The following is a 20,939-nucleotide window of genomic DNA, read 5'->3' as shown; positions in this document are numbered from 1 at the left end:
CGATTTTTCGACATTTCCAAATTTTCCATTATCACACTGGAATTCAAAATAGACTGCGCCTTGCAAATCGCAACTAAAGTAAACTGCTCAATTGTACTAGATTATTGCTTTTGAAATAACTTATTTTTTACGAATATTGAGAAAATTGAATACCTATCTTATTTCACTAATGGTCTAGTGCCACTTGGTCTAAAACACTTAGAACAACCGCTAAAATCTAGGAAAAAGTCTCAGAATAATCCATTTTATAGCATTTTCTCGAAATGTTTTGTTCCAAAATGGCATATGGCTGAGAATGACATTTTTAGAGGAAAATTTTCACAGTATTTTTCAAGGTGACGGTTCTAGAAAAAAGCGACAACAATCAATATCATAAGGATTTCTGAAATTGAGGTGGCAGTGGAATATTAGTTAAATCATGTGATTAATCTACTTAAAATATATAAAAAACATTTTTTTCCACGTACTTTAGACACACTTTCGAGTGCGTAATATATTACTTTACACACTAGTGCGTACAGAAACATACTTTGAGTAGTATTCCGACAATATTCACAATCGTCGAAAAAGGCAACTTTACACACTTGTTACATGTAACAATTTTTTTTTCTGCAACCAATATCATAGAACGACTCAGAACGACGATTATAACCGCGATTGCTCGAAAGTCTGCTTGTTAAAAATTATTTTTCGCGAAATTTGTGAATAATATAGAACAAACCTATAACAACACAGAACAACTGTCAAAAATACGTAACTTTAAAAATGCCAGCTCGAAAATCTTTTCCCCTATTAGAACAACCTTGAAAATTTTGGAACTCCAAGGTACAGTGCGATTTCTTGAGGGTCACCGCGCTACCATAACGTGAAGGTTTTGTGTAGACGTTCGAATTAGATGAGATTTTGATTGCTGCTTATAATAAGAGCTTCTCCAATTGTAAATTGAAAGTCTTTACTATATCAAGCTTTTCACGTAGGTAGTGTTGAACGTGTATTAGCTCCAGCGCAAATTCATAAATTTTTAAAATCAATCTTGGTAGGAAAATATTTATAAATACAATTCTAATAATAACGGTTTCAAATTTATTTTTTAGAACAAATATTCTTCGATATTAATACTGGAAATCAATTGTTTTAGTTGAGGTTATTGAGACTGATCCAGATTTTCAAGAATATAAAGAACCAATCCAGTCTTCCGCAATGTTTAATGGAGGAGGGGAAATACCTATACCACAACAACCCACAGCAAACCAAGCTAGTCAGTATTCATCATTGTCGGCGAAAAAGTAAGTACCATTTTGTACAGTGAGTAGCAAATACATATTAATGTTCTTGGCACGACAAGATGACACAGAATGGACTCCTTTGGGATTTAAGTAGGACGCCAAACTCGCTACGAACTCAGTCTACTTGCAACTCCGGCTTCTACTTCCCCAGTTCACAAATATTCCCCTTGATAGTCCATAATGCCACAGGAAGATTATTTTTAATACTGCTAATGGTTCAAATGTATTGACTTAGAAAGAAGAGAGTACACAGTAGAATAGTAGGTGGTCAACTGCTGCTCAGGCGCATAGACCCGTCGTGTCCTACTTGAAAAGCTCGTCAGAACACAGTAGGCCAAAACGAATATTGGAATGTGAACCTCTAGATCAGGGGTGCTCAAACGATCGATCGCGATCGTCCAGTCGATCGCGAGTGCTTTTTGAGTAGATCTCGAGAAGAAAAAAATTTTTAATAAGTAGGTAGGTAACTAAACTACAAAAATGTATGTAATAAAATAACACTGTTTGCGGCAAAAGGCGGCTTTATCAAAGGAACGCGCGGCACTTGTCAAAGAAAAGCCGCGTTGTTTCTAGACTAGACTGTACTGTCTAGTTTCGGGCGGCGCGTTTGACGGGAACATTCGAGACTTTATTTCACGCCGATATAAATGTTGCGCCTGCATGAATTGGAGTCATTCTGAATTGTAACTTGATAGCGATACTACGTCGATACAAAGTTTATTATTAAATAGTGGAAAATGAGTGCAGTGAAGAAATCTAAAACGTATCATCATTTTAATAAGGATTGGGAGGAAGAATTTTTCTTTTGTATGGTGAAGGATAAGTGCATTTGTGTTATTTGTCGTGCGTCAGTTGCAATACCTAAGCGTGGTAACTTAGAGAGGCATCATAAAACGGTTCATAAAAACTATCAAAAGGATTTTCCGCCACAGAGTGAATTAAGAAAACGAAAAGTAAGTGATTTTATATCTTGTTTGAAAAAAGAACAAACCATGTTCACAAGACCAGCCAAACAATCAAAAGCTGCTACGATATCTCATATATTGGCGAACACGAGAAACCATTCGAAGATGGATCGGTGGTGAAGGAAGCATTTATTGAAGCGGGTGACAGTTTATTTGGAGATTTTAAAAATAAAAAAGAAATCATGTCTGCTATTAGAGAACTTCAGTTATCTCGTCCGACTGTCACAAGGCGTATTGAAGTCATGAGTCAGGACATCGCAGATAAACTAAAACATTATATCATGGAATGTACATACTTTTCTTTACAGTTCGACGAATCCACCGATATGACAGACACTGCCCAGCTGTGTATTTTTATTCGGATGGTATTCAATGACATGTCGGCTAAGGAAGAATTTTTGACAATCATTCCTCTGAAGGGGAAGACCCGTGGCGAAGATATATATGATATAAATGATAATTTTGTAAAAAACTACGAGCTACCAATATATAAATTAGTGTGCATTACAACCGATGGAGCACCAACAATGACTGGAAACAAAAACGGTTTTGTGGCATTGTGTCGAGCTAATGAAGAATTTCCTTCATTTTTTTCATTCCATTGCATTATACATCAACAAGTTTTGTGTTCCAAAGTTTTAAACACGGAGGAAATTATGGACATTGCAACAAAAATTGTGAATTCCATCCGTGCACGTAGCTTGCAACGGCGGCTCTTTCAGTTGCAATTGGAAGATAGGGAGTCAGCTGAACGCACTGATTTAGTTCTTCGCACAGACGTCAGGTGGTTGAGTCGCGGAAAGTTCCTACAAAGGTTTCAAGAATTATTGCCCGAAATAACAGCTTTTCTAGACGAAAGAGGTGATGACACTCAGATTTTGAAAAACGACAAATGACTGACTGATTTGGCATTTTTGACTGACATCACAATGCACTTAAACATCGTTAACTTGGAGCTTCAAGGTAAAGGAAAAACTATTATTGAGATGATTAGCGCAGTAAACGCATTCAAAAGTAAATTACTACTTATGATAGATCAACTGAAAAGAAAGGATCTGAAACATTTTCCGTCTTTGAAAGCAAGGATTCCTCAATTTAATTATGATACGTATGAGGCTGAATTATCAAATATTTTGGGACAATTCGACATGCGTTTTTATGATTGCAGTAAATTGGAAAATATAGCATCATTTATGAGTTATCCTTTTTCATGTAAAAACATTGAGGAATTAGCTACTGAAATAGCAAGTCAGTTTAATATGAACTCATGTTCTGTTGAAAATGAGTTGGTGCAGATTATATCAGATATACATACATCTCAAAGCTACAGCATCTGATACAAATTTCTCCGGTGTTTTATATCTGAAAATAAATATCCGAATCTAAGGCAAATCGCCCTTCAACTGACGGCATTGTTTGGGTCAACTTACTTGTGAGAGTCTGCATTTTCTGAAATGAAGATAATTAAGTCAAAATATCGCAATCGACTAACTGACGATCATATGTCATCATGCTTGCGATTAGCACTCAGTGGTTACGTACCATCTTATGAAAAGTATGCTGAGGACATGCAGTGCCACGCTTCAACATCCAAAGCCACTCTTTAGTTAGGTTTAACACCATATGTAACTCTTTTGTTTTGTAACAACCAATAAACTCGCAATTTTGAATAACTATGAGTTTTTTCATTAATATTGTAGAGAACAACCTAACTAAACCTAACCCAAACCTTGACTAAAATAATGTACCTATATTGTGCAGAAAGCTAATATCTATATATGCTACGGCACACCCTACCTAGGTAGGTAGGGTGTATCGTGTATGTATGACAACCCTGCATCACACATACTTGCAGCCTCTCAGAGTCGATCGTAAGTAGTCTAAAAATATTGAGGTAGATCGCCAGGAGTTCAAGTTTGAGCACCCCTGCTCTAGATAGAAGACGTAGAGATGATAGCTAGAGATCTCTAAGGGATTGGCATGAAAGGGAACTGTGGAGGACAAGAATGGTTATTTCGTAAAAAAAATACTAAAGAAGAAGAAGAAATTTGAGAACGTTAAACGCAAACGATATATTCATACTAAGGGTTAAGTTAGATATCGATTTTTTTTGTTTTTATTTTCAGACAAGCTCGTATAAGGATAGTAGAACAACCCGCATCGAAAGCGCTAAGATTTCGATATGAATGTGAGGGTAGATCGGCGGGCTCCATACCAGGAGCTAGAAGCACCCCAGAAAATAAAAGTTACCCTACGATTAGGGTAGAAGGTTATAAAGGCAGGGCTGTAGTAGTAGTATCTTGTGTAACACGTGATCAACCATACAGGTAGGCGTTGCTAAAATTTTTTTTTATATTAATGTGTTTGTTTTCTCATGGTTTTAATGTTGCTTATGATGAAGTTGATAATTTACTAATGCATACAACATTTAGAGTAATTATTCAACAATTTAAAATGAATTAAAATTTAGTTTTCGTAAGTAGTAATTTGAGAACGAGCTTTGAATGATTCGTCAGGCATTGCGTATGCTTTCTTTTGCTTGCAGGAACGTTTTGATATATAATAATTGTACAGGATGTATCAGAATTAACTATTGAGATGTGGGGTTTAAAGGTGGATCGTATAATATAAAAATTTTATGTTGTTTAATCAAAAATCCGGCTGAACAATGAATCAAATAATTGACCAATGTAATTGTAACTGCCCATGCATTTATCATATTTTTTTAACAGTAATATCTATTATAATTGGTGGGTTTGGAAACTGATTAGTCCCAGATATAGCATTTCCACGAATAAATAACATAAGATTTTTATTATTACCTCCACCATTATTTCTTTTAATTGTAGAAAGAGGTGCAGGAACAGGATGAACAATTTGTCCCCCCATATATCCCCCCTTTCATCCAATATTGCCCATGGAGGTTCTTCAGCAGATGTAGCTATTTTCAAGTTAAATTTAGCAGGAATTTCTTCTATTTTGGGGAGTAATTAATTTTATTACCACAGTAATTAATATACGACCTAAAGACATGTCATTAAATCGAATATCTTTATTGGTCTGACCGTTAAAATTATAGTGATTCTCCTTTTATTATCTTTACCAGTTCTTGCAGGTGTTATTATTGAACTATTGACAGATCGAAGTTTAAATACGGGAGTTTAAATGCGGGAGGAGCTGATTGAATTTCATACCAACACTTATTCCGATTTTTTGGACTACCTGAAGTTTATATTTTAATTCTCTCAGGATTTGGTTTAATTTCTCATATTGTTAGGCTCAATAAAAGATTAAGGAAATTTTATATCGTCACAAATACCTCGTTCGTTTGCTCTATAAAATTGAATAATCCGATTTCAATAATTTGTTTTTATTTTCAGTTTTACGAGAAAAAAAAAATAAAAAAATTAGTTTCAGAGTTCGAAATGCTCATGTAAACGAACCCATTTACGTATAAATGTTGGTAATTTTTTTCCAAGTTTCAAATATTTCAATTAAAATCACATTTGACCTTTCCTAGTATATTTGAGTGCTCGGTTGTACTCGCAATGCCCTAATACTATTTTTTACTTTTGATACGGTTGTTCAGCTATTATTAACAAATAATAGTGACAATGAAAATTCATCAGGGAATAAGAAAAAATACCCCATTGAGGTTGAACCGACTTATAAATCGGATAGTGATGATAAGTCTTCTTTGGCACAACATCCACTTCCAAATGATGACGTTCGGGTAAATAATTATGCATCTCCATGATGTGAAGGTCAGATACAAGTTACTTCGCAAAAAAATAAGCACAGATAGATCTGAAGCTGCAAATGAGTTAGATTGAGACTTGCTTTTCATCTCTTTTTACAGAAGTAAATCTACACCAATGCTGAAATTGCAATAGAATCTGAAAAATACGAGAAAGTAGTATTTACTACTCAGAAACAACAGATCCTTTTGAGGTTAGAGCTCAAGACGTTGAAAGAAGCCGTGGATTATTTATACTCGGAAGTTATCGAGGCCGTCATAATCGCTTTACCTCCCATGGTGGACAATCTCACCATCGAAGAGGATGTGGATGATGGCGATCTGGAAATTCCCAATGGTGATATCGCTGGACGTATTGAGTTGGACGTGCCACATCATTTTGACTCGAGTGACGATAATTTTGATAGTGATGACGATAAGAAAATAAACAGACAATAGGAAAACTAAACTTGCTAACTTATCTCCAGTTACAAATTTTTGACGACGCTGTGTACGACAAGACCATTGAAGAAACAATTCGCTACGCAATCGCCGAGAAAATTAATCACGATATTTTCGTTGAAAAAGATTATTCGAAAATATTTATTGGATTTTTTCTATCCACCGGATATCATACACTACTAAATGAAAGAAACTACTGGTCCGACGATGAAGACTTTAGGTATATCGATTATACTCAACGCTTTTAGTAGGAATTTTTATCTTGAATTGAAATCTGTGCTACAAAATGCAATGCAAAAGCTGCCTAGAATAAAGAAGACAGAAGTTTCAAAATTCGTCTACTCATAGAAAATGTAAATATAAATTTTCGCGAGTGAGGAAGTTTTCATCGTGATTTAGCAATAGATGAAATTATTGTTAGATATTAATGCGTTGAAGCAATTTATTAGAGCCAAATCTATAATTTCTTCTTGTATGGTGGAAATGGAAATGAAAGTGGTGAAGCTGCAAGTGAACCTTTAGGATCTAGGATTGTAGAATATCCCTATTACAGCAACTTCTTCAGTAGCTACCAATTATTTCTAACACTAAACAAAATGGGTTTTCGATCAACGGGAACTATTTGAGAAAACCGAACTTAGAAGTGTCTTTTTAAAATAAATGGAAAAGTCTGGTAGTTACGATTACTATTTTGATAAGAAAAATGAAATACTCATTTTGAAGTGGAATGGCCATAAATGTGTGTCAGTAGCTTCCAACTTGGGGAGAGTACGATTTCCGTGGCGCCGGTTTTGGCTTAATTAGTCCAAAATAAATCGAAAATGAGGAATGAAATTTTCCAATATCTCGCTTCGTTTTCGAGATATCGATACTTAAAGATATAATCAAACGTTAGTTCAAAATTTGCTTTATTGAACAGATGGCGTTCAATATTTTATCATTTTAAATTCAATATGAATCTTGTAATTCAATAAAAAAAAGGATTTTTTATTCAATTTTTATATTCATTACCCTGATAATCCAAAATTATATTGAAAAAAACTAATTTTTATAACAAAATGAGCCATTTTTGAAAACTTTCATCATTCTGTGATGAATATAACTTAACATACGATAAATACATGAATAATTTGATGTTTTTCATATTTTGTCGGTTGTTTTTCATTATTTATACAATAAAAAAATATATTTAATGATAGTTTGAAGAATTAATTAGTAATTTATTGTAAAAATATCCTGTTTCGAGCAAAAAGTACGTTCTGAATGCTTTCAAAAGTTATTTATTTTCGTTTGTTTTATAATTGAAAAGCCAGACTACTGTAGTATTTCACAATTATCCTGGAAAAGTTCTCTAGCAATTATTTTTGCATCATTTATCCTATTTTTAACGACAAAATCAACCGAATAAAAAAAATGACTGTAAAAAATCGTTCCAAATCTACCCGCTCCGAATTTATCTGCCCTCAATCTCCCTTCTCCAAATTCACCCGTTCCTCGCGGCATGTGGCCTCCCATAAGAAAAAAAAATAATAAAATAAAACTAAAATAATCCTCACGCGAATAAAATTTTTTTAGACAATTTTGGCTGTAAAAAATTCACGATTTTTCAACTTTTTACACTCAAAGTGCACCACGAGAAGGTTAGGTTGGGTTGATATGTACAAATATTAAATAAAAATCAATTTTTTCAACTTCAAGTATCGATATCTCGAAAACGAAGCGAGATATCGAAAAAAATTTATTCCTTATTTTCGACTTATTTTGGGTCGATTTACAAAATGGCATAGTCAAATTGAGGCGCCACGGAAATCGTACTCGTGCCTCCAACTTTGACACAGTAGATCCTTTGGCAACACTACAACGATGGTATCGAAAAAAAAAGGAGCGGGTACCATTTCTACAACCAAATGCTGTAAATAATTAAAATCGACATGAGGGGGGTGTAGATCACCACTATTGGTTGCTTGAAAAGCACTCAATAGCAATTAAAGGAAAAAAAGTGGTACTGGAGTTTAGTTACGCGTATTATAGACATGGCAGTGGTCATTGTTTTTTTATTGCCTCGTGCAGTAAACTGTAAAAAGTCGATATCAAAATAGATTTCCGGAGGCAAATTGCAGTTCCTTACCTGAAAATTGGACATTGGCAACGAGTAATGAAGAGTCAACAACTTAGCTTACCGTCGACATCAAAATCAAGTATTGAAACTAGTGTCAGGTAGGATTAAAGAGAAAAATAACGTCGGTGTCAATTTAGGGGTTCCAAAGGTAAGCCGAGAACATTTTGTAGTAAATTTAATGTAACATTATGTTCTGAATGTTACACTCTACAAATAAAGTAAATTTTATATTTCTTTATATTTTTATTTAGTACTTAATTATTACATATAAAATAAGAGATTTACATAACCTAACCTACTTAAAAATCTATCAACTTTCCCTCTATTGGGTTATTTTATGACTCGACCTACCTGCACTTCTTAGCGCCGAAAATACATGTCGGATTATCTACCCTTCTTGGTCAGACAGGTAAAGAAGGATGGTTAGCGCCCAAATTACACTCGCCGAAATTTATAGTCCCATACTCCTAGCGTCCTCATTTGAGGACGTCCCTCTTTGAATAAATTTAGACGTGGTATTATTTTTTTTTCAACGCTGGTAAGTTTCTAATGGAAAATATTCTGTAATTTTGATCTTTTGAAAAAAAGTAAATTGGGCGTTAATGAGTTAAACGCGTATTTTGAGAAGGAAGGCGTGTAAATATTATTTGGAAAGATTAGCTGGAGTCATAAAACCATATTGTAATGTTTTTCTTATTTATTTACACTATTTCTATTCGTGGGGTAAATTTATAAACACACACTCTTCATCATCATCACCATCAAGCCTCCCAATCCTATGTGGATTATGGCTATCGCTTTTGGCGCTTCAAATCCTTCTTTTTTTAGGTGGATTACTCCTCGTTTTCTAATTTTTATTTTCTTCATAGTTTGTCGTTTGTTTTGGCTGTGTTTGCTATTATTTTCCATTCTTTTGGGTTCCGACAATTTGCTCTACAGTTTTCTATATTGAGTACTCTTATGTCCTCCTCTATTTCGTTTCTCAAAGTTTTTCTCGGCCTGTCCCTTCTCCTTGGCCACAATGGGATCCATTGCGTTATTTTTTTGATCATTTCAATTGGTTTTCTTCTCATTATATGCTCAGCCCAGTTGAGTCTTTTTGATTTTATGGGTCCCACTATATTGTCCTTCCCCAGTTCTCTCTCTATTTCTTCGTTTTTCTTTGCTTTTCTTTCTCCTTTCTGTCTTATGTTTGGACATGTTATAGTTCTGATTCTCTTTCTTTCGGTTCTTTCAAGTTCATCTTCTTCTCTTTTATTTATTACTGTTGTTTCCATTGCACTCACTCTTACGTTCTCAATTTATTTAGAAACTATACTCTACACTTAACTAACTTATATAATTTATTTAAATTCTTCGGTTACTTTTTTATTTATTATAAACTATATTGTTTATATATCCAAACGAAGTTCTCAAAAATTCTAGAAAATAAAGAAACAAAACAAATAAATAAATTGACTTGACTAGAAATTAGTTCAAAAGAAAATATGTAAACAAATCGTCTGCTATGATAAAAAACAAACATCAAACGAATTCCAGGTATATCAAAGTGTCGCGCGTTCACCGAATTTTAAAATTTCACTACAGCCGAACAGGACCGGCTCCAGGACCTACATCGCGGACTTGTTCGTAACAATTTGAAATATTCAAATGAGATATTACCCGTATTTTTTTCCATAAATTTTGTGTAAAATAAATTTTCTTTGAAATCGGATGGATTTCTGTAGCCAAAAAACGAGGTGACCGTGATAATATAAAATTTCCGAATTTGTGGATGAACCGATTCAAAATTTGTTCTTTATATTGATTTACAAAACATTTATTTCGTTTTTATAGTACACGTCACTGACTAATAATTTAATTTTTATTCACCGATAATAGATTAGGTTCTACTCTAACTTGGATGGTATATTATTCAATAGCTTTCTAAATATTACGAAGATTTATTATGAGGACGTACAGAAGACGCGCTCAAATTATTATTAACAACTATAATAAAAGTTATATTGGTTATGTGATATTTGTTTTTTAATTTTATATTCATTAGAATTGTCGGTAATCAATTATTTCGTTCGTAAATACTTATTTTAATCATCTAATTTTACCATAAAAATGTGCATAATAATCTTTTGTATCTTTTATAATGTATCGCGTGGATAGAAAAGACTATTGGGGAGGGGCAATTGTCCTCTTCGCCCCCCGAAATTGCGCCAAAATTACTGCAAAATGTATTCGCCACTGATGATGAGGAGCACGACCTTTTCGTCGCTAACCTTGATTCGCTCTACATTTGTTAAATTAATTACTGAAAATTCTATTGAGTTTCGACTATAGATAATATCATCTATTGTCTTTCTTCCTCTTAACCTTCCATTAGTAGCGCCTGTATCTACGAGATACATGGCTAACTTTTTGCTAAATATTTATTTATGTAATAGCTCTAGAAAATGGAGATTTGCAGTAGTTCTCGGTAGATGTATCTCGAAGCCTTTCCTAGAAGTACGATCGGTTTCACTTTTACAATTCCTGGCCACCCCAAAACCCGTCCGACCGCCGGATTTGTACCTGCTAGATACAGCGCGACCAAAAGCGTCAGTTTATCTTCAGATTTAATTGGGATAAGGTCTCGTTCATTTCGACGTTTTGTAATTATTCAAACGTAAATTTTATAGTTTTTAAGTGTTTATTTGTATTCTAAAAGTGCTTGTGCGAGTGTCAAATTAAAACCAGAAGATATTGAAGAACTTACTAGTCTCGCTTTTTCCGAGAACGAAAATTTACAAGATGATGTGGATGACTCTGATGAATCTGAAACAGGAGACCACGTAGAGACAAGATCAGTTGATTCCGAGACTGATCATGAATTTGAAGTAAGCGATGATGGTGAAAACGATGACAGTGGAAACCAAGAAAACAGTAAATTTTTTTTGGGTAAGCTGGAGCAATTTTATGCACTTGTATTGAAATGGTCAATGTAGGCAAAGACGGAATACGATGGAGTAAAATTGTACCAAGAGTAACTCGAGCCCGTCCTCATAATATTATGATGAAGTTACCTGGTGTAATTGGTTAAGCAGCCATAAACGCCGAAACTGAATTAGATTGCTGGATCCTATTTTTTAGTAATATGCTAAACATGATAGTTGATTCCACAAATCTATATATAGAAAGTATAAAAGCCAAATTCAACCGTGAAAGAAATTGTCGTCCTACTGACTTGATTGAAATAAGAGCATTGTTTGGCATGTTATACCTAGCAGGTGTATTTCGAGGAGGTCACCGCAATTTGAAAGATTTTTGGGCATCTGACGGGCTAGAAATTGATCTTTTCAAAATGGCAATGTCTGAAAAGCGCTTCAGATTTCTACTCAGATATCTAAGATTTGATGATCGGTCTACAAGAGAAGAAAGACGTGAATTTGACAAGTTAGCAGCTGTTAGGAATCTCTTCAGTAATTTCATTGAAAACTGCAAAAAACATTGGGCAAAACATGACCATAGATGAAATGCTGCCGGCATATCGTGGTCGATGTGCATTTCGACAGTACATACCGTCGAAACCAAACAAATATGGTATCAAAATTTTCTGTTTATGTGACGCCAAACTTTACTATACTTCGAATATGGGAATCTATTGTGGACAACAACCAGAGGGACTCTTTCGGCAAAGCAATTCATCCTCTGACGTAGTAATGAGATTGTCTGAACCAATTTTTCAGTCGGGTAGAATATTACCGCAGACAATTGGTTCACAAGTGTAGAGCTGGGTGAGAAAGTTAGAAGAAAAGAAGCTGTCGTACGTGGGGACAGTTCGAAAGAATAAAAGAGAACTTCCAGCTAACTTCGTCTTACCAAAAGGGCGTCAAGTATTTGACAATATATTTGGATATACAAAAAATGAAACATTAGTTTCATATGTCCCGAAAAAAGGAAGTAGTCCTTATTTCCAGTTTGCATGTGGCGTTGAACGAAGTGAAAGAAGATGCCAAGAAAATCCGGCGTGATTTGGTCGACAAGCTTTGCGCTACTTATAATGTTGCTAGATCAACTAAGAGGTGGCCTATGGTAATTTTTTGCCATTTACTGAACGTAGCTGGAATCAACTTGCGGGTGATATTTCTTGGAAACAAAAATACGTTTGTCACAAGAAGAGAATATTTGAAAAAATTAGGACTAGCCTTGCTAGACGAACAACTAAAAGTTAGGGCCCAAATAAAAAGTCTTCCACGACAAACCAAAGATTTGCTCAAAAATTACAAAATTTTGGAAGCACATCAAGAAGTTCACGAGGCAAAACTTGGACCAAGTAATGAAAGCGATGCGAACCATGATATGTAGAAAATAAGAAAATCTCAGTGTCTGCATATAGTTGTAAAAAATGTGGAATTCATTTATGTATAAAACTCCATACAAATATGATTTGTATTAAATGTTATAATAAAGAAATTGAAGAGGGTGATTACTCCTATTAAATTCATAAGTTTGTAAAATATTTTGAATAAATAATGTAACTTTAAACCTAGTTCTGACGATAACCTAATTAAAATTTTACACATTTTACATATAAAATAATTATTTCTTTTTTACTTTAAAAAATGTTAAATTAAAAGCGGAGAAAAGAAGTATTCATACAAAATTTGCTGTATTAATATATTAAAAATATTAATAACAAAAAAAAAATATATTTGATATAATGTATCTGCTAGATACAACGCGACCAAATACATACGTTAGAAATACCCGCGCGCCTAATGGAAGGTTAACATACATTAAATTGTGGTAATTTTCGTTTTAAATATTTAGATTTTTAAATGTTGCTAAAAATGATGGAATCCTATTATCCCAATATTTTGCAAACGAAAACCTTTACAAATACCATTTTTTTTTGAAGTTAACTCGCTTGGATATAACAGCAAAAAGTCTTTTTAACTTTTTTTAAACTTTTGTTTAATGTTGCCAAGCTTACCAAAGTAGTTCTGTATTTGCTTGATGATGTGTTTAGAGTGTTTTGTTACAAGTGCATGTTAACCAATTTTTTTTAATATATAATCTATTTATTAATTGTATAAGTTTGTTCTTATTGCGTGTTTTATAAAATAATTTAATTGGACTATCATATTTTAATCATAAATTATTATCATTCTTATATTATGAACGTAGGTTAAATTGAGAGATAAACTTTGAAGCTTAGGTCTATTTCTGTTGTTGCTACTTTGAGTCTTATGCGCATATTTTAACAGGTTATCCTTCTTTTACGCACAACGAAAAACAAAGAAAAAACTTCTAATCAAAATAATTCATTTATTGAATCATTTCGAGATAAAATTAGCACCCAATGGTGCTAATACCTTGTTCGTATGATAGTTTGAAGGGATCTACGCTACCAAGTGCGCGTGTTCTTAGTATTCTTTGCCTCTCTGGGGGCTTTTTGATACTGTTTCTGGTCATTCAAATGAAAATACTTATAATAGTACAAATTATAAACGAATCTGGAATATCTATATTATCGTCTCTCAAGCTATTCCTCGCCTATCTACATGACCAACCAACGTCTGTAAGTTTTGAAGGTTATACTTCCACAAGTGTTAAAATAGATCTGTCTGTTGATCCCATAGCTTTAAGGGCAATTTACTATGAATTTCATGATGGCATAAGTTCAGTTGAAGTGGATGATGATCTATCCTACAGAACTTACACCACCTCGAAATGAACAATTCACCAACAACAAATTAGAGATTCGTCTAGGAGAAATTATTAGATAATATGACGTGTCCAGAGGAACTAGAATCCTCACTTAGTTGTAAGGACTCTAAATTGAAAATGGTTGTAATTATTATTCAGTCATTTCAATCTATACGCAACAAAACGGATGAGTTGTATTTGTTTTTGGAGAAATTGGGGTTCCCGCTGATAGTGACTATTTTTGAACACTGGCTACATGAAAATTAACCATTTTTTATTGACAAATACAAGTTATTAGTAGATATGATGAGGTATGAGGTAATTAACGGAAGAACACTAATTTTGTCTTCCTGCAAGTACTTCTCGGATGTATTGAATTATGATTTTTTACTAGTAGAGTTTTCCATAAAAAACAAAACTATCGATTTATGTATAATTTATATTTATAGACCTCCTCAATCAAATATTCATTGTTTTCTCAAAAACCTTCTAAATTTACTCGACGCTCTGATTTTAACATTGACTTCACTAATGATTGTACCATTCGAGAGTCTCTGGTAAATATTTTTGAGTCATTTCAGCTAAATATGCACATTCTAGATTACATAGTTTCCCACTTCCTATCCCATGATGTGATTCAGTAATTAATTAAGCTCTCTCTGACCGTAAAGCAGTTTTCGCCGAATTTTATATTACCTTGTAAATCTCTTGAGAAAAACACTCAGTTGCTGAGGATTTTCTCTAAAGAAAACTTCACCAAATTTCATAACTCATGAAGTTCCGATTAACTAGAAGATTATGACATCCGACGTGTTTCCTTGAAATGGTTTATTATATCTTGAATGTAGAAAACAACTGGTATGACCTGATGGTAAGGTTTCGAGTAATTTACCAATTGGCAGTGGTGTACCTCAGGGTTCAGTTTTAGGTTCAATTCTCTTTTTGATATTCATTAATGATGTTATAGATTTACGAATTAATGGTAAATTCACTTTATTTGCGGACGACACCAGTGTAACCTGGAGTGGTCCAGATATACAAGCTTTACATACTACTATGAGCAAAGATCTCATTACTATAAGTCCTGATCTGAAGCAAACACTGAGAAAACTTTAAATTTTATCCTACAAACGAGTTTTTCGACTTCTAAAACTCAACAATGACTTATCCAATCTTCAAATTCGAGTTTCTTGGTCTACATATTTGACGGTGCTTTTCAATGGTATCTGTACATTACAGCTCGAGTTTCGTACTGTTTTAACAACTTAATACGCATTGTTCGAATCGCATTTTTGCTATGATTTGCTTTTCTGGTGGTCTTGTAGTTTGCACCTCTTCTGATCTATCTTCAAGTTACAAAAAATACATATTTCTAACTCTCCCGTCTCTTTTTATTTTAGAATCTTTTTGTTTGGTTCGCAAACACTTTCACAACTTAACTGAGAGACCCATTCATAGTTATCCTACTAGAGGAACAAATTTGGACATTTATCAAGCAATACCCACCTCTGATTTGGTAAAACATTCCATCATCTTCAATGCCAAATAATTCAACATTCACTATGCAACCAAATTATGCCGATTTATCAAAAAAATGTTAAAATTTTCTCTATTTGAGATTCAAAGAAAGTCCGATTCGCAGTTTTCCAATACTTATTCAATATAATAAATGATGGATAGTAGAACTGGTATCCGGGTCTCAAGTAACTTAGATGGGAATCTGATCTAATTCTTTTGCAATGACGGATAGATCTTTTGTTTAAAAAACTTTTGCAGATCGTTGCATACCTGAATTCTTCCGATTGAGACGATTGATGTTAGTGCTTCCAAGAATACCAATTTGCAAAGTTACGAGCAATCTGGTGCAGTACTGGTTAAAAAACACGAACTCGGAGCAAAAGCTTCTTCTGACAGAATCCAACAGCGCAAAGGGATTGAATTACATGTCCTTGCCCTAAGAAAGTACGTTTCTGTTATATAGACCTAACTGGTGGCCATACTCAACGAATCAAGAATAACCACACTAGTATGTACATCTAGAGAGTGAAGTGGCTCTACAAAGTATGACCACCAATTCAAAACTGGAATAACAAGGCGCTCCATAAGCTAGCTTGCGACAGACAGACAGACAATTCCTCTAGTTTCCTTGTCGTAGAAGACTCATGACATTGTTGACGAACTGGTCAAGCTGGGAGCCACTCAACCGATGGGTGCACCCAAAGCTACAGTAAGAAATCAACATAACATAGCTGTGTAAAATAAAAATAAAAGAGCAATCGCTCCTGTTGTTTAGCTGCACCTCGAAATAAACAGTTACAGCTAAGTAAACGGAGGGCAAAGACTATGATACTTATCCGCACTGCTGGCTCTGTGAGATAGAGAAGGAAACTGTCAAACTCTTATAAGCACACGAAGTAAACTCATAGGATCTAGTACAAGAGTCTTACTATTAAACCAGCGACTCTTAGAGGATTCTCTAATATCAGAGAGCCTCCAAGGAGACTACAAAATGATTATCCAGATAACTAGGATCGAATAAGGCCAATTTATTAGAAGCAAAACTGTTTATTAGAATACTAAACAATTGATTTGATTTTTATTCTTATTGTTTATTATGATTATCTCCAAGTACTTTTAACGACTGTTTTATCGTCTTAATAAACAAGCAATTAAAAAGTAGTTGGTATGTTTAATTACGTTATTCAACCTTGACAGTTTGGAACGTGTTTTCAAACTAAATAATATGCATTATAATTTTTATTTGAATTGATTCACGGCTTTGATTTATTTATTCTTTGAGATGTGGGCGGTGAAAAATTGTTAGGATAATATTGTTCTTGGAAGTATTGAGAATAAATAGACTTTTTTTTCTAAGAAACTGAAATTGTGAAAAAGTCCACAAAAAAAATGAGGTACGAGGATTGTCGCAATAAAATACTAAACTACATCTTCTAAGTAGTTCCAAAATATTCATAGAACGGGTCCGTTGTATTCGTTAAGTTTCAAAAAATGAGAATATTCTCCAATTGAACTACCTGTCTACGAGAATGGTCCCAGAAGTACCTGGCCCAACAAAGTCTGGGAACAGAAAATAATCCGAAGGGGCTAAATCTGTCAGATAAGTTGCATAATGAAGTAATTCAAACTCTAATTCATTTAATTTTAGCCATTGGAATAACAGATGTGTGAGCCTTGATTAAACAACACTTTCTTCTAAGACAAATGCGGACGTTTTGCTTAATTTTTTCGCACAAACGTTGCAATAAGTTCGCATAATACTCACCGTTGATAGTGATAGGGCGATAACAAAGAAAAAATATTTATGGTAATTCGTGGAAAAAATGATTTAAGTCTTTTAGTCTAGGAATTGCAAGTCTTTTTAAAACAGCTCTTGCTTTTCAATTCTATCACATAGTATAGTGTTGTTTTGGATGAAATGAAAGATTGCACCAGAAATAAGAATCTACTTAAAAAGCACTAAACGGAAGAAAACTGCGCGTCGTTGCAGCGAGCAGCTTTTTGCTACGAAAATTGATGCAAAAGTACATTACGATCCTTTATAAGCTGTTATTCAAATATACATATAAAAATACATATTTTAAAGGAAAAAAATCAAATCAACAAATCATCGTTTATGTTAATTTATCATTTCGGCTCATGCGCATAAGATTTAAAAACAATCTAAATAGACTCTAGCGTCAATTATCATCATCACTAGCTATCTAAATTCAAATATCACAATTGTAGAGGGTAACTTATATTTTCAATATATACCTTGTAGTCCTGAGGGAAAAGGAATTGGTGATTTGTTATTTGTCTTATTTTAAACATGTAATAAATAGTTCCTCAAATAAACAGAAGAAGTAGGAGACAAGGTACAAGCTACGTATAGAGCATTTGGTGCAAATACACAATGTTGGTGAACAAAGAAATAATAACAGAACAAAAGAATAGAAGAAGTGCTGGTGGACGAGAATATGGCGAAGATAATGAAAAATCAATAATAAGATGCTGAAACATAATATATGAAGAGGAATGATGGTAGAGTGCACTGTGATAGAGAAGACCGAGATGAATTTGGAACGAATGGAAGTGGAAAATATGCAGAAATAAAGAAAGCTAGTAAACAGGCTGAAGATTAAAGAAGATGGGGACTGAACATTTGAGGCATCTATGCCATATTCCAATACATTAGTAATATCTTTAATAGATGCACAACTATAAATACGATGATAATTTCAATGAGTTTATCAAGATTTCGTATGCTGCTTTCCTTCCTTTTTATGTTCGATCTACAACGTTGGGACCACAGAGCTGACGGCATTATCTAGCAGATTTTTACGTCGTTGAATTTGAAAGTAAAATTGTTCCTTATTTCACAATAGTGATGTTCTCGCAGAAAATAAAACCTAAAGTAACATTGATGTTTTACTATGAGAAAATAAAACTCGTATCTTCTCTAGAAAATAATATTTTAAGCTGCAAGGTAAACTCGTAACTATAAAATTTAATCCTTCAGATGGAGGATTACACTGAGAAATATCACACGTGGAGCCAAAAAGAATGAAATAAATTCTTAATGGTGTTTGATAGACTAATGACATTTTTTCAAATACCCCAAGCTTACCACACTTTTTTGCTCCTATTCTATTCTGCTGGTAGTACCAGAAAATTTCTCTTTTTGAGCCTGTCGTTAGAGTTAGCATAAAAGAACTCTTAGCCACTCCACTACGACTAAGTCTTGAGACAGTCTGGGAATTGCTATTCTTTTTTATGAAAAATTGTTTGCTGAAGCCACTCCTCGCTCTTGAATGTGCAAAATGAAGGAAAAGTAGAATACCAGTGGCAAAGAATATGACAAACCTTTATATAGTTTAACAACGAGGAGGTGCCCAGAAGTAACCGGAATAGCATTGCCATGGATGGAGCTTTTGTAGTACTTATTTCTGCCGCTATGGCCTGCCGAGCGCAACACGTTGCCAGTTCAGTGCCGCGCGGGCCGTTGACCTGCCACGTTCTGTTCGTCACTAGTGACCGTTTTTGCTACTGCTTTTTCACTGCCGCTATGCCGTATGATGGCAAAAACGCTGCTGAAACTGTTCTTATGTTTAAAACTGCTTACAAAGATGATGCTATGGGGAAAACTAAAATGTATGAGTGGTTTTCTCGATTTAAAACGGCGATATGTCCCTTGATGACAAACCTCGCTCTGGACGTCCATCAACTGCCCGAATCGATGAAAATATTGAAAGAATTCGAAAGCTTTTGTGCATAGACCGTCGAGAGACAATTGATCAACTGTCTGAAATCAGTGGAATATCTTGGAGCTCGCTTCAACAAACAGGTGATTGGTTCTTCCATCATGACAACGCTTCTGCACACTCAGCCATCACTGTTAGCCAGTTTTTGGTTAAAAATAACATTGTTCCGCTGCCCCACGCACTTTACTCGCCTGACCTGGCTCCGTGCGACTTTTTCTTGTTTCCACGCATGAAAGGACGAAAACATTGAAGACACCAAGAAAAGACGAGACAGGAGCTTGCAGCCATCTCTAAAGATGAGTTCAAACAATGTTTCGAACAGTGGAAGCACCGCTGGGACAAATGTTTTACTTGTAATGGAGAGTAACTTGAAGGGGATAAGGATGTTTTGTAAATATATAGCATTTAAAACATAATTCCGGTTATTGTTGGGTGCCCTCTCGTATATTATCCTGAACACCTGAATGACAACTGCAATTTGCAGTTCTTGTTACTACATTTATATATAAGCGGGCTGTATCAAAAGTAAGTTTCCCATATATTTTTTTCAATTAAAAAATATTGTTTATTGTTGTTAATATATACATCATTGAAAAGGTTACACTGTTGTCTACTTTTAATTTAGTCTACATGTTTTTCGAGAGATTTGGACCAACTAGTCGAAGAAATCTCCAGCCAATCCTTTGAGGAAGCGTGTGACTTCTGTTCGGACTTCATCGTCGCCACCTAAGTGTTCCTTCAGCTTTGAGAACAGATAAGTCCCGGCTGTAAGGGGCTAGAGCAGAACAGTCCACCCAAAAGCTTCTGTGATTCCGTCAGTCATCGACAATACTGGAATGCTTGCCGGGGTTTGGTCTATGTTTCACAATATCTGTCTGAGTTTACTGTTCCATGTTGCATTAAATCGATAAGTTACCCTCTTCCTATCCAAAAACACAGCTGTTTAAGTGTCGGTGTTTGTTCTTTTCTTCTTTTATTATAATAATAATGATACACTATTGTATTTCGTAAACGCACAACTTTAATTACTTATATTATCCTTGCATCTCATATATTGATATTGAATTATTATACATTAAACGAATTTTTATAAATTTTACGTCTGCTACTCTTGGGGTGTGTATCTTGAATGACCTGGGTTTTTGTTTTCCCTCTTCTGGGCCCTCGTGGTCGCAGCGTTGCCAGGTTTAGCTTCCATATAAAATTTAGAAGTCGTAACAACAGCCGATAACGTTTGATTGAATTTATTTAGTGGTGGTGAACCAGAAATTGTTGTTTTGTTTCAGGGGTGTAATAAAATATCTCATGTGACGATAGAGTCCACCAAATTCTCTTTGTTGCCTACCCCCTCACATTGTTGAAGAAATTTGAGAGCACAGTCAAGGCGCTGCTCTATGGGGAACCCAATGGCTACTCACCTTGCGTTAC

At 34.4% G+C, this 20,939-nt stretch overlaps 1 protein-coding gene across 5 annotated transcripts in view; it reads left to right on the top strand.

Annotated features, from left to right (window-relative positions):
* The window catches only part of LOC130452774 (embryonic polarity protein dorsal-like), a 79,116-nt gene that overhangs the window by 20,568 nt on the left and 37,609 nt on the right, over nucleotides 1–20,939 (top strand). For all 5 annotated transcript variants that reach the window (XR_008911000.1, XM_056792206.1, XM_056792204.1 and 2 more), the window contains 2 exons: nucleotides 1,139–1,286; nucleotides 4,378–4,578. Coding sequence is in view for 4 of the 5 variants with exons in the window: in XM_056792206.1 (XP_056648184.1) it covers nucleotides 1,139–1,286; nucleotides 4,378–4,578 (349 nt within the window). In the remaining variant the exon portion in view is untranslated. The remainder of the gene's footprint in view (nucleotides 1–1,138; nucleotides 1,287–4,377; nucleotides 4,579–20,939) is intronic.

This window comes from Diorhabda sublineata, chromosome 2 (assembly GCF_026230105.1).
Source record: "Diorhabda sublineata isolate icDioSubl1.1 chromosome 2, icDioSubl1.1, whole genome shotgun sequence".
Taxonomy (NCBI): Eukaryota; Metazoa; Arthropoda; class Insecta; order Coleoptera; family Chrysomelidae; genus Diorhabda; species Diorhabda sublineata.
Note: the sequence above shows the minus strand (reverse complement) of the source record. Positions and strands in the feature narration are given on the sequence as shown.